Source organism: Vanacampus margaritifer, chromosome 18, assembly GCF_051991255.1.
Source record: "Vanacampus margaritifer isolate UIUO_Vmar chromosome 18, RoL_Vmar_1.0, whole genome shotgun sequence".
Lineage (NCBI taxonomy): Eukaryota > Metazoa > Chordata > Actinopteri > Syngnathiformes > Syngnathidae > Vanacampus > Vanacampus margaritifer.
In genome coordinates this window covers 12,397,080-12,417,887 of record NC_135449.1, presented here as the reverse complement: position 1 = coordinate 12,417,887, position 20,808 = coordinate 12,397,080, and the positions used below count along the sequence as shown (strand labels likewise).

Sequence of the window (20,808 nt, the reverse complement as noted above, 5' to 3'; positions counted from 1 at the left end):
GGTATACTGGTTATTATTGCGTTAGTGGAATATGAATTAAATATCAAAATCCAGCAGTTTTGATCAATATCAGAAGGCAGCCATTTTGCCACTTGCTGTCGAGTGAAAGTGGCATCACAGTTGCTCAGGTTTCAGGTAACAACCAATCACAGCTCAGCTTCAGAAAACAGGTGAGCCGTGATTAGTCGTGGTCTCCTAGACGCACCCTGGAGAGAGGTTCCGGGCATCGGTGGGAGGCCCCCGGGGACGACACAGAACACGCTGGAGAGATTATGTCTTTCGGCTGGCCTGGGAATGTCTTGGGATCCCGCTGGAGGAGCTGGATGAAGTGGCTGGGGAGAGGGAAATCTGGGCTTCCCTGCTAATGCTGCTGCCACCGTGACCCGACCTTGGATAAATGGCAGAAAATGGATGGATGGATAATTCTATCCTGTTTTAGCCATTTCATTACCAATTTTGATGTGTGTTTGGAGTCATTGCCCTGTTGGAACATCCAATTGCGTTCAAGACTCAACCTTTGGGCTGATGATTTTAGTTCATCTTGAAGAATTTGAAGGTAATTCTTCTACTGCACTATACCATTTATTTTCTGTCAAGCACCAAGTCAAGTCAATAGTCAGATTTCCATCCAATTGTTTTGAATTTTTACAAAGCAAATTTACTGAAAATGCACAAAACTTTTGCCCGTTTCCATCCGTTCTTCTGTTGCGAATATTGAGCTGTAGGTGGCGGTATACACCATAGAGATAGAGTAGTTTAAAAGAAGAAGAACAGGAAGTGACGGCACCGTGCAATGACGTATGAGTTTGTTTTTGTCATTTTTAATAAACTATAGCGTTTCTTTGCTGTTTTACATCTAAAATTGCATAAATATCTGCTTCTTCAATTCCAAAAACAATTTCTTTCGTCATCCCCCAAACATACATTATCATCCGACTATTTTGCTTTCACCTGACAAAATCTCTCATTTTAAAAATAATACTAAAATGGACTTTTCACAAGAAAACAGGTTCACAATCTTTGGAGATCGTAGTGTTTGTATTGTATGATCCCTATTAGTGATGTGTCGGTCGCGAACGAACCGGCTCTGAGAGCCGGATCTTTGACGTGAACGACGGGAGCCGCTTTTTTTTTTCTCTCTCTTTTTTTTCCTCTCTAAAGCCGCATTTGATTGGTGAGTATGTGTGTGTGACGTCTCTGTGTCTGCGCTCAGAGAGGAGGAGAAAAAAAACTGTTCAAAAATGAGTGACAAGAGAAAACGCAGCAATATATGGACACATTTTAATACAACAACTGACAAAACTAAGGCAGAGTGTAAAGTCTGCAAGACTAAAACTTCATATCGGAGAGCCTCTAGTGTGCATTGTTGCCACTTCAAAGAAATAGGATCAGCCCCTCAAAGTTGAGGCACTTGGCATTTCTGAATGTAAATCTAGACTGCAGAACACTGTTTTCTGGATGCAGATTTATTTTTATTTTACACATTTTAATTTATATTTTGCTGTGCGATTCTGTTTGTTGTTTCAATTGAAAATTGTTAAACCTTATTTAAGTTCATTTGTAAATAGTTAAATGTTTGTTTTGCACTACCTAATTTTTTCAGATTAGTAATTCATATTGCGCATAGTTTTAAATTGTTGTTGGTAATATATTTATTTAAGAGACAAAAATTCTAAAGAGCCATTTGGGAGCCGAAAGAGGCACAAGGTTTAGGTTCCCTAAAAAGAGGCAGAATTCCCATCACTAATCCCTATTAAAATGGCCTCAGAGTTGTCATCACCCATAATCACAAGTTAAGGGGCCATGCTTTGAATTTCATTTCATTGACAACTTTCCAAGTCAGCAATTTTGCTGTATGTATATTTTTGACCACGCCAGCGGCGACACGAACCAGGAGGACCACCACGCCAGCGGCGACACATTTTGAGTGTGACGGTATGGAGGCTGATGTGTGCACTTGTCTTGGTTGGTGCAACATTAATAAAGGCATGGAAGTGCATTACGTTTTATGAAACTACCTCTGTCCGACTCTTTCTTCAAACTTGTTTTTTTGAGTGAGCCAAAACACTTGCAGTCAGTCGGGTAGCCTCCAAAATTGATAAACTGTAGAAACATCTGAGTTGTTTACTCCTACCCTAATAACTTAATGACTGAAAAGACCAAGTCCTTGCATGGTCTCCATTTCTGCTTCAGTGGCTGGCCATAAAATGTATTATCTACTGCTTATCCGGTGTTGGTTGCGGGGGCAGCAGCTCCAGCAAGGAAGCCCTGACTTCCCTCTCCCCGGCTAGCCGCTTCAGCAGGATCCCAAGATGTTCCCAACCCAGCCGAGAGATTATATTTCCCACCTGCTTCCCAGAAACGCATTGGACAAATAGTTTGCATCACAACAGACTCATAGTCAAAGGTGAGATAATTTAGTGATTCAATGGGTTTAAAAGGAAATATAAAAAAAAATATCTCAGCATACTGAAATGTGATATCTAAGTTCAGAATCTTTAGCTAAACTTTTTATGATGATTATTAGTTTATGTAGTTGTTACATTGGTACCGCTGGTGCTAATTATAGCCAATTAGCAGCAGCTGTGGTCACCCTTCACCTGCTATAAAAGCTTATGTGGTCTGTGCTCTTCACAGCTCTCACTGAAATGATGGCTGGTGCTGGTGCTGGTGCTGGTGCTGGTGCTGGTGCTGGTGCTGGTGCTGGTGCTGGTGCTGGTGCTGGTGCTGGTGCTGGTGCTGGTGCTGGTGCTGGTGCTGGTGCTGGTGCGCTTCTCGGACACAGGTAATGGGTAACAATTTGTTTGGTGTTTAAAATTTTACGTTAGTTTCTAGGGATGGCAAAAATGGAACATTGAAATTATAAAATTATTTGAAACTATTGATTCACAAAAAAATTGGTCTTTTGGAACATTCGAAACATCTCCCCACAATGATCTGGTGGCCAGTTGTAAAATATTGCAATCAATATTTAATGATCAAGTGCAACTGTTTAATGTAATAAAAGCTATTTAATTTGACATCTACTGTATTTTTGAAAAGCAAATCTGGTCTCTTGAGGTTAATGAACAACTTTACCAGATAAAAATGTGCAAAGCGCCTCTTGCTGTTCTTCAAAAAGGAAACCGAGTAATTCTGCAAGAACACAATTAATTGTAGTGTCCATGTATTTGTCCACCGGTGTCGCCAAGTTTGTTTCCCACGGCTTCTGCACTTTCGTCACAGCTGCATATCTCGTCCCCAAACAATGTTGCTTTGTGATTGGTTTGGAACGGTACAATAAATATTATTGTGAGTTTGTGAACTCACAAAGCAACATTGTGTTTGTGGGCGGAATATACAGCTGTGAGGAAAGTGCCGAATCCGTGGGAAACTAACTTGGTGACACTGATTAAGAAAGATAGTTCTTTTCTTTGTCTTGGATCACAGAGATGCCTAGAATATAAGACAGCTCACCCATATCTTTAATCTTGTAGCGCTCACTGAGGGTCATTAACAGCAGATTCATGTTCTCATTTGACTGTGTTATCAGAATGTAATCATCCACCTAAACAGCAAGTATCTCAAGCTCTTGTCTTCTCACAAACACAGGAGTCGGATGTGCTCTGTTTGAATCCAATTTCCTTCATGAACCGAGTGAATGCTTTACTCTAATTAGGAGACTGCTTCAGTCCATAAATTAATTTTTTTCAACTTGCATACCAGGTGTTCCTGCCCAGGTTTGATGTATCCCTCTGGTTGCTCCATATAGATTTCTTCTTCCTGGTGTCCATTTAGGAATGCAATTAAAACATCCATCTGGTGCACATGCAAGTTATTTTGGATAGCAAATGACAGTAGTGTAAGAATAGAACTGAATCGTAACACTGGTGAAAAAGTCTCGTAGTAGTCAGTACCATACAACTGTGACTAGCCTTTGTCGACAAGTCTCCACTTGTATCTCTCCACTCGTCCATTTCTATGATACTTGCCTTTCTTTTGGTAGACCCACCAACTCCCAAGTTTCATTTTCCAACAGCGACTCATATTCCAAATCAGCTTTCTCCTGCCATTCCTTGGCATTGGGACTCCTCATTGCAAATATTGGCATGATGATCAACAGTAACAGTTTCAGTGAACTTGTATCCATACATCTTGGGAGCCTTTTTGATCCTGTCACTTCTAACAGTTCCATCAACAATCTCATCTTGTGTTTCACTGTCATCTCTCTCCGTGTTTATTCAGTTTTTTTTTAATTCCGTTTTTGTCCAGTTTGCGTCTGTCTTCATCAGGGATATGTGCATAAGCAATACAGCCAAACACTTTCATGTGACTGTCAGTTTTTTTCCCCATACCATCTCTCGTAGAGTGTTTCTTTCTTCAGGACAGATGTGGGCAGCCTGTTTTGAATGTTAGCTGCAGCCTCTGCCCAGAACATGTTTGGTAAAATTTGCATGTGATAGCATGCTTCTAGCTGCTTCAACTAAAGTCCTATTTTTTTTTCTTTCTGCAACACCATTTTGCTGTGGTGGGTGAGGAACAGTCATTTCATGGTGATTGCCTTGAGCCTTCAAATATTCTTGAAAATCATTTGATGTGTACTGTTGTGGAGTAGATCTTTTCCTCCGCGTGTTTGTTTTCCTTCGTGTAGTGAGAATGTTGGTTATCTGGATACAGGCTGGGGATTGATGAACAGTTCCTTCAAAGCTTTTATTTCTACAGAATATTCCGGGCACAAGTGAGTTACAGACAATGGCTGTAACCTCTCACAAGTGCGAAGATTACAGATGACTTATGACAATATTCTTATACTATCTTGAAGGGCGGTACCACACAGTTTCCAGTAAACAGTTCAACAGGAGTTGACCGGACATGAGATAAAACTCAAGGACATCATTCAAACCCAAAGCCCATTTGAGGAATAGAGGAGGTTACTCAGTCATGACTGCACCTAGCAGAAATTGCGATAACACTCACAAGGATACATCCGCAGAACAAAGTTCTACTGACTGGGCAGAAGATACATTTCAGTACTCACCACCATTGTCTGTTCACAGCTTTCATGAAGTACAGCTTGCAGCATCTAGAGTAATCATCTATGAATGTTACAAAATATTTTGTGCCACCAATAGATTCAGTGTGCATGGGACCACAGTGAACAAGCTGCATTCCGCGTTTGGTTTGTATTTCTCCAATTCACTTGACTTGCATGGCAGTCTGGATAATTTTTCCTTCCACACATCCTTCACAGGAAGGAACCTCTGTTTCTGCAGAGAAGTCCGCTCCTTTCACCAGATCCTTTAGTTCTTTCAACTTGGTGGTGTGTCCCAGACGCTGGTGCCATATAGTAGTTGCTCGTGAAGCTCTGTGACAGACTGATAAAGTCTATCAGCTCTTTGAGTTCCCATTCCTGGGAGAGTTCCATTTTGTCCATGTATGTAGCAGTGAGACTTCTTGAACTTTACTGTATTCCCCTTTTTGGTAGCTGCTCCCACTATAAAATGTTGTGGCAGGACCTAAACTCTCCACACTTTTATTTAGTTGTGATAAGTTATCAAACCTGATCGAGATTGCCAAAAGATTATCTGCTGAGAGGGCCTTGTAATAGATTTTGGAAGAGAAAGAAGCTTCTGATGATGATGATGCAGAGGAAAAGGTTTCAGAATCTGAAGATCCCATTTCTGAAAATTCAGAAGCTGACTGTTACTTTGGAGGAGCGAAGAGAATGAGGTTGCCCACAAATTAGGACAAAATTAAAGATGAAGAGCCCACCAGCAGCCAACACCAGGACCAGCCCATCAGATGCCAGCTCCAGCACCAGAACATGTCCACCAGAGAGCAACTGAAGAAATATGGATGCCAAATTTGAATGGTCTTCTTTGCCCAAGAAATGAGCCACCCCGCAGATGTTAATGTGGTATGGATGCAAAAAGGGCACGTGGCTGGCAGGTACTTGTGAAGGACATCAAGTCTTCATTTGAAGTTTTCATCCAACATTGCATCCAGAAAATTATACTGATTGTACTGATCTTGAAAGAAGGCTAGATTAGAGTTGGAAGGAGATGGGCTAAACATGCCTATTTGGGCTTCTTATCTAATTCTGGTCCCTAATCCACTCAACCTACAGAACCATCATCTGCCGAGCCAGAAGTAAGGTATGTGAATGACCCTGTAAATGTCTGACAATTTATGCCTCGCAAGAGAGAGTTGTTAATAACATTGCTGATCTTTTCTTTATTGTAGGTTGTGGCCAGATCAACAAAAAGTGCTGCAAAGTCTGTGGACCCAAGTTGGACAAGTAAACTCAATATATATGCAGCAAGTTGTAACAAAGTCGGACTGCATCACGGGGTGGAGCCTCTTTGTTTTTGTGGGCATGTTCTTTTTCGTTTTGGCTCTGAATGTTTTTGACGCCTAGCCCACTGTTTTTTAATAAAAGTGAACCTGTGGACTTCCAGTCGCTCTCCCATCTTTGCTGCGCCGGCCATGGCCGATCAGCCAACGCGTGTTACAAGGTGTAAGAAATACGTATACATCACACACACAGTAAAACTCTGTCACTCATGTCTTTTATAGGCTGGTGTGAACAGGAAAATTATTCAATGCTTCAATATGCCACGGAAGAGGCGGGACTTCCGACTTCCTGGTTTTCACACATCAGCTTTTGTTGAAATTACCTGTTTGCGACGTGTGGGCTGAGTAACAGAAATACGAACACCACACAAGTGTTAAAAAACACAGCGAGAGGCGCTTCGTGCATTTTTATCTGGTATCTGTTTGTTTCTTTCTCCCTACGACGACTACGTTCACATCCGTTGTTGTAATTGGTCAAAACAAAACTTTGGTAGCGTGCACAAATTCGTGCATTGTCCAATCAGTTCGAAGTATTGTTCAGATTGTTCCGCATTTCCCAAGCAAATCACAGTGGAACAGTCCAAGATTGATATTGTGGAGAACTCCTTTGAGTGAATTACAATATCAATCTGGCTATTGCCAGGTTACCAATTTCCTTAATACAGTATAACACGGATGTGCACGCGGTTCCAGTCCTAAAATTTGGGGTTTGTCGGCACACACCAAGTTTATTACAGTTAACAAAAAATTTAAACGTTCAAATAAAAAATACTTTTAAAAACGTAAAAGAAAAAAAAAGTTTATAAAACTATCTATAGAAAATGTTTTATTTTTGTCTATCTACATTACCTTTCAGTGTTCACTTTAAATATTCTATTACAGTATTGCTGTAGATCCGTTGCTACAGAAGAAAGGTCAGTTGATTGAGAATTGTACTTTTACTTTATTACGCAATACCTCACGGCTTCCTGAAAATGTATCACATTTGGGTTTAAAGGGTTAGTTAGCCAACCCACACATTTTCTTTACAATAATATGTTGTGTATATGGGCCTCAACTAGTCTAAACACAGCATTCTAATTAATCTTCCGATTGTGGAATATTAGTTAAGCAGCAAAATCAACCCGTTTTTTTTCCATCTCGGGGCAACCATTTTGCCATTTGCTGTCAACTGAAATAAAATGACGTGGCAGTTGCTCAGCTAATGACCAATCAATCGTGGTTTCACAAAAGAGAGTTGAGCCATGATTGGTCATGATCTGAACAAGTGTCATGTCATTTTAAGAGGGCAGTAAATAGCATCTCCCTGAGATGGACAAAAATGGGTGGATTTTGCGGTTTAACACATATTCCTCAAACGCAACATTAATCAGAACACCATGTTTAGAGTTTAGACTAGCGAGGCCACATAGAACATATTATTGTAAAAAATTTGGGGGGTGGGGTTGAATTCCCGCTTAACTAAAATAGGCCAAGATTTCACGAGTAGGTACACTTACGACTAAATTGAGAAAATCATTATTTCAGTACTCGTACTTAATATTTTATTGTTTGTTATGTAAAACAAGTGCCTTGGCTCAAATGCAAAAAACACTGATTTAATCATTACACGTCTGAGCAAAAGCTTGAGTTATTTTAGTAAAGTCGTAAATGATCAGTGACGTGCATTGAGCTCTAGGTTTGGGTAGTGAAGGAATTGTATGATTACTATTTTAAGTGTAATCTTTGTGTGTTCAAAATGATTGTATCCGAGATCTGATGAACAAGGTTCCTTGCAAGGATTTATTTAAAAGCTTCCAAAGACACCGTTAGGACACCACATCTGAATGCAACGTGATGACCCCAAGAGTGTGACAATTTACAGAACATCGACTCATTTATACTAAAAAGATAAAAGGTTCCTCTTCCCCTCCTAAGTTGATTAAAGGACAGACATGTCGACTCCTAGTGACCAAATGTGTGATGTTATTAGTAAGCAGACATTTACATACAGTTCCCCTTCTTGACTGGGGGAACAAATGCAATTAGGATCTAACCCCAGACTTTTAGACTCCAATGACAAAAGGCTCTGATAACATCATGCACATTCCTATCTTCAATAGCTTTGAGGGTGAGAGGATAAAATAAAGTTCACAAAATCATTATTCCACTGTATTCTATTAAATACTCATGATTATATCACATTGTTATGCCTATAAGTAAATTCAAAAACAGTAAAACATCAAATTGAAAATATTAAATGTCTTCAGTAGGCAGGCAGGCAGTTGCAAATTGAGACGCACACGGCAATTACAAATTTGTGTGTCGGCAGGCGAATGTACAACGTATCCTTGGGTGACCATATTTTCATTTCCCAAAAAAGAGTACACTCAGCCTGACCTCAATATACTTGATACTGAGATACAAGATGCCATACATTCAAACTATTTTAACATATGCCTCCTCTGTATGGGTAGAAAATAAAACAAAAAAAACATTACTCTCTTTTGAAGTCTTACTCTTTTTTTCTTCTTTTTTTTTGCTCCGCAATTTTTTATTACTTCGAGCGGGGTTCGTACCCATCGCCTCCAGTGCGGCAGCTCAACATGCCACTCAGCTAAAGTTATGGGCCACCGTCACAGCCGGTGCGCGGTCTGCCAGCCACGGTAAACGTTGCAGTGCACGCCGCCTCCCATTTGCTGCACAATGAAAAACGAACAATTTCAAACCCGCCCGGACAGAATGTAATAAAGTGAATATCTCCCTGTAAAACACCCTAATTCCTCACAAAATCAAGCTAGCAGTAGCAATCATCATGTAAAGTGTAACAGCCAGTTAATCGAAGCACATCCACAAAGTCCTTTTGTACAATTCTTTGTGAAAAGTACGAATAATTCTTTGTCCCTTCCTTTGCAGAAGATCCGGTAGCTAAGGCGTTGGTCTCCCATCCTTCAAAAGATGACGTTTTCCCTCAAAAGAAAGGCGTGAAAATAGTTTTATAATCTCCAGAGTGGCGTCATTTTACCGCCTTGCTGTACACTAAGTGTGTTTTGAATTTACGAATGCACTGTGCGAACGTACATTTGCATAGGAATAATACAGCGACGTAAAAAGGCTGCTACTGGGAAATTGACTATGCATGTGGGAACACACCGCAGACAGGGCTGGGAAAGGCACAGTATCGGTGTGCCTTCAGGATAATTTTTGCAGCATTTTTGCCTGCAGGCCAGATGAAGTCATGAGTCATTTTTAATTGAGGTATGAAATTCACCAAATGTTGTCACTTTTAAACCTAAAGGTAGTGTAGGCTTTCTGAAATGAAATAAATAATTTAAATAAATAGAAAAAGCTTAACTGTTTCAACTTTCATTTTAGCCTGTGGAAGGGAGTGCCTACCCTGACCGCACGTCCCGTCACTGTATATGATGTACATGTTTCCTAATTTATATCCAATCATACATTGGAGGTCAGCTCATGTATTTCAGATTAAGTAGCTATCTAAGTAGCATGGGACTGGTGCAGTGTCTATTAATAACCACAGTCAACGTTAAGTTTTTATGTTTTTTTTTAATCTATAGAAAGAAACGACAATGTTCAAGTAAAAAACAACCCCCCCCCCAAAAAAATAATATTACAACAGCAACCAAAAAAAAATCGTGTTTTGCATGAATCGGTTAATTTTGACTAAATAGTAACATTGAAAAAGAAGCGGTGATTCCTAAGCAAAAAAAAACAAAACAAAAAAATCTAAATGACTCAAACTAATCCAACTTAAAGATTTCACAACAGTCCTTCGTTTCTCAAATGATGTGGCGGGAGAGTTCAATCTGTGGTGTTGCGCCGGTACCAGAAACGGGCCCTGAAGTCATCACTGCAAGTCATGAAACCAGGATTGGTGGGAGAGTGGACAATGCAGCGGACGATGTTGTTGTGTCCCAGAGACAGCAGGTTTTTCCTCTCCGCTGTACGTGAATCCCAGCAGCACAGGCTGATGGTGCGCTCATCAGGAAGAAGAACGTAGTCCTCCGTGTGGTTGAACACGCCCTGCGTGCGATGCATCTGACGACCGCTCAGACCGGCGCCTGCAACGGCAAAAACATTTGAGATGCTGAACTTTTTTTTTTTTTTTTTTACATAATTGAAAATTATATTGGGGTAGGCTGTGGAGTTTAAACTAAAAAAATTAAAAAGTAAATCACGCATCATCTTCACCTGTGTATTTCACCAACATTCGGCCTGTTGAAATTTCCCACAATTTGACCACTGAATCTTTCCCACTGGAAAGGATGTACTTGGAGTTCTTGGTAAAGACGGCTGAGCACACCTCTGCTCCATCATGAGCCTTGTCAAAGGTGGTCACACAGCGATTGGAGACGCCATCCCACAGTTTAATGCTGCCATCCTTGCTGCAGCTGACGTAACTGTTGGCTGAATGGTTGTAGCCAACGCCGCTAATGGTGTCTGTGTGCTGGTCCCCGGGGTTGCAGGACACAAAACATTGAAAGGTGTTGACATCATAAAGACGCAAGGTGGGGTGCTGTGTTCCAACGAGAAGGAAGTCTCCAGATGGATGAAACGAGATGGAACGCAGCATTTCTGCCTCCTAAAGGGGAGAGTGATTTTTTTTTAAATGAATACAGTGTCAGGAAATTAAACTAATAAGTTGGTTCAGAGGCATACAAAAATATTGTTCGGCAACAAAAGTGGTGTCAAAATGTCCGGTAAGCACGAGGCGTGTCAGGCGACTTTTATTTTTATCGTACGTCACATTATTTCAATAGTTAACTCACGATTAATCGCATACTTTATATTTGTTCTAAATGTACAATAAATAGTTCGATAAAATATTTTACACAATTTCATAATTCATAAAATGTAGTTAAAATTAAGATGTACTGTAAAAAAAAAAGAAAAAAAAAAAGAACGTGTGATAATGATTTGTGTTGGTCATTTTTCTGCCACTAGATGGCATAATTGCATTTTTAAGATGTATTTTTCTTTTCATATCAAGAGCTATCCAATCTTTAACATGAAGTAACTTGTGAAATTCTGCACATTTTTAAAATTGTAAGATACAACTTGACCCCAAATCAAATGGATGCAGTATTACATTTATTACTGCTAAATTTTGACGTGGGCGAGTCTGCTGCGTTGGGACTGGAATTCCCCCAGTACATGCTTTCCAAGTAAGAGGCGGCCATTAATCGTGCGCTCATTTTTTATTATTTGTGGCATTAAAGGAACTTTAAATTAACTAAAAAATAACACACTCATTTTGAGACCCCCCGTAAGAACATCTTTAAGAGGAAAAGTTATTGTCTGACCTGTACGTATTTAAAGGCTCGTTTTGCTGAGGGCTTTGAGTAGTCAAAAAGTTTGAGGGTGTAATCTCTTGCGCCAGAGGCAAGGATCTGTTCAGTTGGGTGAAACGCCAGGCAGGTGACTTCATCGACGTGGTCATACAGTGTTCGAATCACAGGGTGATTTTCCATGTTTTGCTGAGCTGTCTCATTCATCATAATCTGTAAGAAAAAAAAAAAAAAACATTAAGACTTTCTTAACATGCGCTAACTTGTGCTACCTGCTTTACCTCAATAGGCATAGCACTTTTAGCCAGCATACGCTCAGTGTCCAGTATCTTTATGGAAGCATCAGCAGAGCCTGTGGCGATGAGCTGGCCATCCCGACTATATGTGGCAATGCGACAGGGTCCCTTATGGGAGGTAACGTAGCATGTCTCATACTCAGATGCTTCTGGAGACATTGTCTGGACATCGGCATCAAATTCCAGATCAATTCCCACACCAGGCGCTACTGTATCAGAGCGTCCAATGGCATACTGCACAGCACTGTCATCGTTCTCCATACCTGTAACACAAAGGAAATATCTGATCGTTAGCGGACATACAACAAAAAACATCAGCTTAATAAAATATCGAGAAACAACTCACCAATTTTAATCAGCTGTACAAGCTGTTCAGATGGTGTAACCACGTTTTGAGGTTTAATTTCATTGACCAAACTGTTGGCGATGTTGGTGTATCCATCGTAGAGTAGCTGGCTTATGATGAGTTTATACAGATGCTGCCGATCTTTCAATGTTGGTTTGGGTCGATACATCTTCTATTACGGACCAAATCAAAGCCGAGAACGTACCCAACTAACGTAAACTACTGCAGGGAAAAGTTGAATTATTCAGTGAAATAAATGCACTTTTATTACGCACAAAAATATTCCTGAAAGGAATAAATACCTGAACGCAGTTTTGTTAGCTTTGCAGCTTGACTTCAACCAGGGCGAATCACTTGGACTTGCTAGGTTTACCTGTAAAATGAAACAGCCAAAATAACTGCATTTGTGGCAACATCGTATTGCTTTATTCTTAAAGGCAGAAGTAGATATGCATATTAGGTGACTTATCCATGAAATGATTCACACCTTTGAACTGTTTTTCAAGCGTGGTAGTCGGCGCCGTAGTTGTTGTTTCCTTCTTCTCCGACAATTTCCGGCATTTTGGCGGACTACTGCCATCTACCGGTCAATGTTACGGCTTTCAATTTTAGACCTTTTTATATTCTTGAATATACAGTACTTAAACCATAAAAATTGGGTGTTTATTGCAACAAAATTATTTTTAGGACATCATGGCGGACACGTGAGTAGTTTATATTTCAAAAAGTACATTTAGACAATACAATGAGAGGATTGTATTATATAGCCAAGTGCTTTAAATTCAACTAAACTTTATAGATAAGTTTAAAACAACCATTGGCGCATACAAAGTGCTGTACATGGAGTCAAAATTCGTCATACAATAACAAAGACAGTTAAAACAATGCAGTAATAAAATAAAAACAGCAAATGCCATAAAAATGCTGAGTCAAAACCCACAGAATAACATGTTTAAATGACATCACAGCTCACCTGTTTTCTGAATTTGATCATGTGACACAAGTTGAGCATTTATGCACTGTGATGTCATTTTCAGTGGACAGCAAATGGCAAAATGGCTGCCCCATCAGAATATTGTGTTTCAAGACATATACAACTGCGATTGGCTGGCAACCAGTTCAGGGTGTACTCCGCCTACTGCCCTAAGCCAGCTGGGATAGGCTCCAGCGCCCCCCGCGACCCTTGTGAGGACAAGTGGTTAAGAAAATGGATGGATGGAGACATATACAAGCACATAAGAAACAATGAAGACAATGTAATGGCAAATTATATATATTTTTAAAACATTGTAGCTCACTGCATTATATACAATTCCTTTAATGTAAGATATTGTCATAATACACATTTTCTACATCAATGCCCCCCATCTCACACACACACACAGACTTTTATTGAGATATTTCCCATGATGATCAAGCCCATGCCACCTGAAGCATATTTTCCACAGTCAGCAGTTTTTCTCTCGGTTTTCCAATTGATTCTCCCCTCTTCACCTCCATACTGTCGATCTTTTCCCAATCCGAGAAGGTCACAGGCTTTACTCCTTTGGGAGATGACCAAACAATGCACTTTGAGCAATTGAGATATGTCACATAATATATACAATAACCGAGGTCTCACAATGTGCAGTTTTAACCCACCCAATTAATCTAGTAAGGCAAAAAAAAAAAAAATCAGTTCTTAGTATTTATTGTATTAAGTGTTTTCTCATGTATTACAACTTTGAAATCAAAGCAGCAGGAAGGTACCTCTTTTTTCAAGTAGAGTTCTAATACTTGGTGCCCCAGACTTAGCAGCAGACATGTCCAAGTCCCCTGAATCCAGGTCTTCCATTAGGGATCTTGCAGTGTCAAAACTATTATTCATAGTGGTGGCGATCACACCAGTTGGGCCTGTCTTAAGCCACCCGCTACAGTATAGACCTAAAAAGGAAGCAACAGTGTTGACGAATGTTTACTTATACCAGATTTGTGCTGTTTTCTTTTTGGGTACCTGGAGCTTGTTGAACGCGGCCCATTTGGTTCGGGACTATCGCTTTGCCAGAGTCAAACGGTACCGACGGGTCAATGGTGAGGCTCTTGTAGCCAATGCTGCTAATGACAAGGCCACAGGTCACATCCTCTACCTCGTCAGTGAGCACCGCACGAGCAGCCTCACCTGAACCCTGGTTACATTCAGGCAGACAAATAAAATACAACATGTAAATTTAGCAATCAATGTCTCAAAATCTACCTCCAGCTTGTTGACTGCCAGTCGGATGGCAGCTGTCCTGGTGCCGTCGGGATTGGGAAGGACAAGGACGGGGCTCCGGAAGAATCGAAGTCCCCAACTACGCGAGGATTTGCTTCTTCTTTCACGCTCCTCTTCCGCTGGAAGCTCGACGGCTGTCTTTAACATCAACTCTGTGAGACGTTTTCTTGGTCTTGGTAATTCTGAAATGGCAAAGACACTTACACTTCTATTTGGGTAATTGAAAATGGCCTTGTAAATGGATTCTTTACAAAAACAGTCATACATAAGCACACAATTGTTAAGTGGAATTAAAACGATCTAAAATCTTAAATATAAATCTGAAAAGTGTGGTGTGCATTTGTATTCAGCCCATTTTGTGGTATTATCATGAGCGGTGGGGAAAAAGACAAATGCAACATATTGATGCAATGTTAAGACAGGGACGTGTGTGAGTCACACCAACAAATCTTCATTTCCTGTGGTGGTGTGCAAGCTGAGAAAGTTATCACCCCCTAAGCAACACACCATTACTCAGCCCTGTTGTTATTTCTCTGGCAAGGTCAGTGGAACAAGGACAAATAACGGGGGGGCAACTTCTCTTTCTCACATACGCAAGACAACTTTTTAACTACAGAACATAAGAAGCAGGCAGGAGGCAAGTCTTTAAACTACCTGTCGATGTAGCCAATGAAAGAGACACGTGAGTGCATAATAAAAAGGATCCCTTGAAATTATTTCGATGACTTCTCACCTGGAAGAGCCTCAGGTACACCCACAAAATCAGCCGGCAGCATCTCAGGTCTAGTGCCTGGTAGCTTCACCATTTCTCGAAACTCCTGCATTAATCACAATAAAATATGCATGTATGAATGTCAACCTAGCTTCTTGTGTTTCTTTTTCTCCAACGATTTTTTCATATTTGTATTTTCTGGCGGTGTAAAGATGTCCTTGCTGCCTCTCACAGGTCACAGTTGGTACTGGAACAGATATCTGGTTTTGGGGGTGGAGACTCATGATTGGTGAGGTGAATGATCTGAATATATGACTGAATAGCCAATAGGGCAAGACTTTTGAAATTGCAAGGCCGCCATATTGCCGAAACGTATCTTGGCATACGATCCTATACATTTACAGTATCAAAATTCGAGAATATTTGAAACAGTACTTAGTAGAAACAGCATGATTTAAGGTGTTTTAAATTTGTTAAAACATAAACAAGAGGACTTCAGCCATTTTACAACTTGCCTTTAATACATGTATAAATTATATGCTTAATGATGTTTACAGGAGGAAACTTGTATATTTTTTTTATTTAAATATTATAACTATAATTCAACAAAAGATGCCTCTGCCAAATCTAATATAGGGGTTTAAGGAATTGAGTAATAAAAGAAAAAGGGGGTCTTCAAAGCAGCACATACTTGTGACTGCTTTGACCACTTGTTATTATTATTATTATTATTTCCCATTTGCTAAAAAATACTGACCACCCCGGCACAACCCCCCCACCCCGCCTCCGGCCTTATGTATATGCGTCATCTGTACGTATACCGTATAGTGTAAACAGTAGTCTGCTCGTGAGGTGAGAGGAGCAAGATGGCCGTCCTGTGACTTCAACAGCTTACACGGGCGTGTATGGGCTATCGGCTGTCATATATTCAGGTCAGTGTTTCCAGTACACTACATACTGGATGAGCACTATTGAGACATTTGTTGATTTTTTTTCCTTGTCATGTGTGGGGTCTCTCACACTGTGTTTAATATCTTTTAGGAGGAAGATGATAAGACTAATCTCACACAACATACCTTTAAAATAACATTACTTGTTACATAAATGTAAAGAGACATGAACCTTAGTTAATTGTTGAAAACAATGTGCTGTAGTTGGCTTCATGAAACACTTGTGATATTTTTGACCCCTATAAATAGCAATCTTGGTTTAAAGCTACTGAATGTAGAATATTCCATTTTGAATCGCTACTGCTACCTGCTGAGGAAAAATTTAACTGCACATAGCCTTCTTCACATTCACACCATGCACATTACATCACATCCGCAGACAGGGCGCGGGAAATTCGAACCCGAATCCAGTCTGAAAACTATTGGCCAGAGGGTTGCAGGAGTACCCATTGTGAACAACGAAGGTGTTAATCTACAAATTAAAAGACATTTCAGTCATAAATGATCAAATAAAAAGGCTACAGTAAAGATATTTTGGGGAAAACAGTTCCATATTGCAGCTTAAAAGATGCAGTGGAAATGTAATCAATTTCCATTACACTAGCCTTTTTATTTAAACCAAGAGCACCATCTAGAGGAGTAAAAAAAAAAAGAGTCACAAGTGCTTCATAAAGTTTCATTTTCCTATCACTATATTTAATATAAATGTCACATCTGTCTCAATTGTAGCCTTTCATCATGCACAGGTAGCGATTTGATTATTTGTATTATTTTCATTACATCCTCATCAGTTGTAGTAGTTATCTGATACTCACAAACCTTGATAGTGCACGCAACCTGCATGGGTCCCCTCCTGCCGACAATCAGCACCCTGCGGACCTTGCTCCCCATCAGCGCTTCAAGGGCAGGCTGAGTGATGTCGGTTTTCTGCAGATAACCATGTTTACATTTGCAACAACAGCAGGAAAACGGGATTCCAAGTTGATTAGCCATCCACGTACCTTTAAAATGTCCGTCGGTGACAGTAATATCCGTGCTATGTCCAAAGCCACATTGCCCTGTCCCAGAATGACTGCTGTTTCACAACTCAGGTCCGGGCTCAGCTGAATGGGAGAAGAACATTGTTTACAAATTGAAGGTAACGAAGCGAAAGGAGGAGAAAGAAGCTTTATGAAGAGACGTACCTCTCGACAGCTTGGCAGTCCATTGTACCAGCCTACAAAGTCTTTGGCGGAATACACACCAGCCAGGTCTTCTCCGGGGATCCCCATCCTCCTGTTTCCCTCTGCCCCATAGCTCTATTATAACACATAAAATACATTAGGAAAATATTGCTTGCTCATAGCTAGTTTTGAATGTAAGCATCTTACCAGTATTACTGCATGGTACGCTTGCTGCAGCTCTTGAACGCTCACATCCTTCCCAATGTTAACGTTTCCATAGAAACTACAGCGTGCATGTTTGGCCGTCTGCGTGAACGTGTTGATGACGTTCTGAGATTTCAGTAAGACAAGAAAAACAAAACAAAAATCAAGTTAATATTTTTCTTAAACATTATCTAAATGTTAACCATAAATTTTGTAATGTTTCAAAAATATTGTACAATATCCTTGAGGTATTTTGACCAAATCATGTCTCAGAAAAAAGGGCCAATAAACTGCTATGCATAATTTCCTTTAGGGTTCACCTTCACTTCTGGATGATCAGGAGCAACCCCAAACCTGACAAGGCCAAAAGGGACGGGTAGTTGCTCGTAAATGTCCACTTCAACATCTTGACGGGCCTGGGAGGAAAAGCAAAGATCTAATCACACAGTGCCTTGAAAAAGTATCTGCCCCTACCTTGCATCAGATTTTTTCCCCTGACAAATTTATCACACTTAAATGTTTCAGATAACTGAAAAACTTGGTGTTTGGGGTTGCCCCACAGATACAGTGTCTTGCAAAAGTATTAGCATCCCTTGAACTTTAAGTGGAACACAATCGGGAATTAAACAAAACTTATATGATAATTTAAACTTTTTTTTAACAGTAAGAAACAAACAAACAAAAAGTAGGACATGCTGAATCATTCACCCCCCTTTTCTCTCAGTGCAGACAACTGACTCCAGAAGTTTCCTGATTATTTCTCACCTAAATGACTGGTGATGATAAATACAGTCCAGCTGTGTGATACGTTATATCTTTCTTTAGGTTTGAAGCCTGAAATGTGGCAAAGGGTCAACAAGTTCAAGTCGGCTCGCACTGTATCTTTCTGACTGAAAGTCAAACTAGGTGATAGTCATTTAGAGCTAAAAATGACCTTTTAAGCCACTTAAGCTAGTGTTTACATAATCAATCTACCTTTGTGAAATTACATGTAATGGTAAATTGACTATGAGAACCAGATTTTGCCACCCTGAAGTATGTGTGACGGCTGTGACGTCATGAAAAAGTGAAGTATGTGTGTTTACCTTAATCAAGTGCTGTGCTGTGTAGAATCCTGCTGGTCCACTCCCAACAACACACACCTTTGGCCTACATGAGGAAAATGCTGCCTCTCCTACAGGCAATACAAAAAAATACCTTGTCACAATTGATCATTTCACAAAAACGCTAAGAAATGGACAGCAGCTAAGTTCCAAAGCTAATAATAATAATTAGATAAAAGTGACTTACCACGTAGATTTATCCATCGACTCCTTCTCCACGTCCACAATGTGAAACCGCTATAAATATTTTTCAAGCCAGGCATTTTTGGATTTTACTGTCTTGAGATAAACGGTGTGGCTGTATCAAGTGTTCCAGGTAGATAAATCCTCAGAGCAGCCCCCTCTGCTTTGGACAGACGAAAGTGACCGAGAGCAAAAGCCAAGGAACAAAAAAAAAAAAAAACTTGGTCGGTTTCCTCCTCTACTTGGTTAATGATGTAGATAGAGCACAGCGCCGCAATGTTTTATTGAAACACTTATTAACTTAGTCTGTTACATTATGAAAGCAGCCTCTGGTTATCTTGCGCTTCCATGATGTGTAGCAACAAAAGTAGTCCGACAGAAAAAGCACAGAGGTTCCCCCTGGACTATTTTAATGAACTGTTGAAATAAAACTAAGAAATAATATTGGGGATTCTAACTTTTCTTGCGTTACCATTTAGACGTGTAAGTTGACTCTGTTAAGAAAAAAATACAAAATAAGTTAAAATCAACAATTAAAATGGTGATCATTCGTTGAAATGCATTATTTATAGTTAACGGTGTTGCTGTTAATTATGTATTTTAGTTTAACGTAAAAAAAAAAATCTATTTTGAAATCGTAAAATTGTATTTATTTATTACATGCCACCTGTGTAATATTAAATGGCCGTTTTATTGACTAATTTGTATGTACTATATTTTTTAAACTTTTATTTTACGCTGACTTTACAATTTTGAGCTTACATCACAATAGCGGTTTTGCTCGGTGAAAGGACGCTCACTGCTCACTGAAAAGCATTGGACTTTGGATTGTTGTAATTTGATTTGTGAGAATTATTTTGATTTAAAAATGTGATGAAATATCGTTTGACTACTCTAACAATCTGCCTGGTTTGTATGCTAGTCACAGGCAAAAGCAATAAAATACGCCATTTGTTTTCAGCGTGTAATGAGAAGCTTGCATTGCGGAAATATCATAAATGTCTTTATGTTTAGAATTGTCCATACTGTACCCCCCAAATCTACAACATTTTAACGTTGATAACAAACATTCATGGATAGTGTCATTATGATATACACACTCAGGATCTTTCTCTTTCTTGGTTCAATTTGCAAATTTCTACCAAGAAATGTGAGGTTCAACAGCAAAGATGTGAAAAAAATGTTTATTTAATGTGGCCTGTAGTCACAGTGGTTTAAGTTGAATAACTAAAGAACGCTTGCGCTGGTAATTTTCATGTTAAAATTTCACACGTGACATACCAGACATACAAGCCAGGATGTGGCAGCTCAAACATGTACAAGACTGCAAAATGCAAGCAAGCAAAAGAGATGTGTTGACATATTTGCAGGGCATGTTTCTTTGTGCAAGATGCAGAATGACCTAGTGCTAACCTCAAGCGTCTACTCATGGCTCAGGCCCCCCCAAATAACTCATGTATCTCAAGTCTACAGCATTTTCAATGCATGGACAATGATGCTCCCCGTGTTGCAGCTGATCATGTATCTTGTTAGTCCTGTTAGTTCTGGTCGCTTTTGAACTTCTTGGTCTGAAGTGCTTTTTAAACTACAGGAGCACAAAGAAAACACATCCAGTTGAAATTGCATTATTATACCGCAAACAACCAAAACACTTCATGGTAATAATTAAACTTACTTTGCATCGCATAATCACTGCTCCTGCAACCATTGGGACACTTAATAATGTCACAATTAAAACAATCAAGGTGGTATCCAAAACCTTACTGCATTGTTTGACATCTGTGAGGGAAAAGTGTTGGATTTATTACCTACAAACGACAAACTAATTATTGTTTGAAAACAACTTTTGTACCTCTGACAATGATAAGGGTCTCATTGCTGAGAAGGCTTTCCTCCACGAAATCATCCAATCTGAGGAAGAGCCATTTGCAGTAATACAAGCTGGTGTCTTCTAACTTCAGTGGAAAAACCTTGATAGT

General features: G+C 39.8%; 2 protein-coding genes and 1 long non-coding RNA gene across 5 annotated transcripts; 1 reads left to right on the top strand and 2 right to left on the bottom strand.

Annotated features, from left to right (window-relative positions):
* Positions 1-2,660: 2,660 nt before the first annotated feature.
* LOC144037934 (uncharacterized) lies at positions 2,661-6,381 on the top strand. The gene is made up of 3 exons (XR_013289119.1): positions 2,661-2,785; positions 5,673-6,134; positions 6,223-6,381. It is a non-coding gene; the product is annotated as an uncharacterized LOC144037934 (long non-coding RNA).
* Positions 6,382-9,903: 3,522 nt separating this feature from the next.
* On the bottom strand, positions 9,904-13,416 carry cstf1 (cleavage stimulation factor, 3' pre-RNA, subunit 1). Of its 3 annotated transcripts, none has more exons than XM_077550604.1 (7): positions 12,751-13,416; positions 12,566-12,636; positions 12,264-12,485; positions 11,903-12,180; positions 11,637-11,834; positions 10,525-10,915; positions 9,904-10,394 (listed from the first exon to the last, which is right to left on the bottom strand). In XM_077550604.1, exons 3-7 carry the CDS (start codon positions 12,430-12,432, stop codon positions 10,135-10,137), a joined length of 1,296 nt encoding a protein of 431 aa, XP_077406730.1. In that variant the 5' UTR covers positions 12,433-12,485; positions 12,566-12,636; positions 12,751-13,416; the 3' UTR covers positions 9,904-10,134. The 3 variants fall into 3 exon arrangements, with proteins under 3 accessions (XP_077406730.1, XP_077406731.1, XP_077406732.1); XM_077550605.1 differs by having other exon boundaries at positions 12,264-12,482; XM_077550606.1 differs by having other exon boundaries at positions 12,264-12,435.
* A 145-nt stretch (positions 13,417-13,561) lies between these two features.
* On the bottom strand, positions 13,562-19,238 carry fdxr (ferredoxin reductase). Its single transcript, XM_077550602.1, has 12 exons — positions 18,834-19,238; positions 18,629-18,717; positions 17,864-17,959; positions 17,547-17,669; positions 17,361-17,474; positions 17,178-17,279; positions 16,996-17,103; positions 15,248-15,332; positions 14,497-14,696; positions 14,257-14,428; positions 14,013-14,186; positions 13,562-13,807 (listed from the first exon to the last, which is right to left on the bottom strand). The coding sequence occupies exons 1-12, from the start codon at positions 18,907-18,909 to the stop codon at positions 13,677-13,679; spliced, it is 1,470 nt and encodes a 489-aa protein (XP_077406728.1). The 5' UTR covers positions 18,910-19,238; the 3' UTR covers positions 13,562-13,676.
* Positions 19,239-20,808: the final 1,570 nt, after the last annotated feature.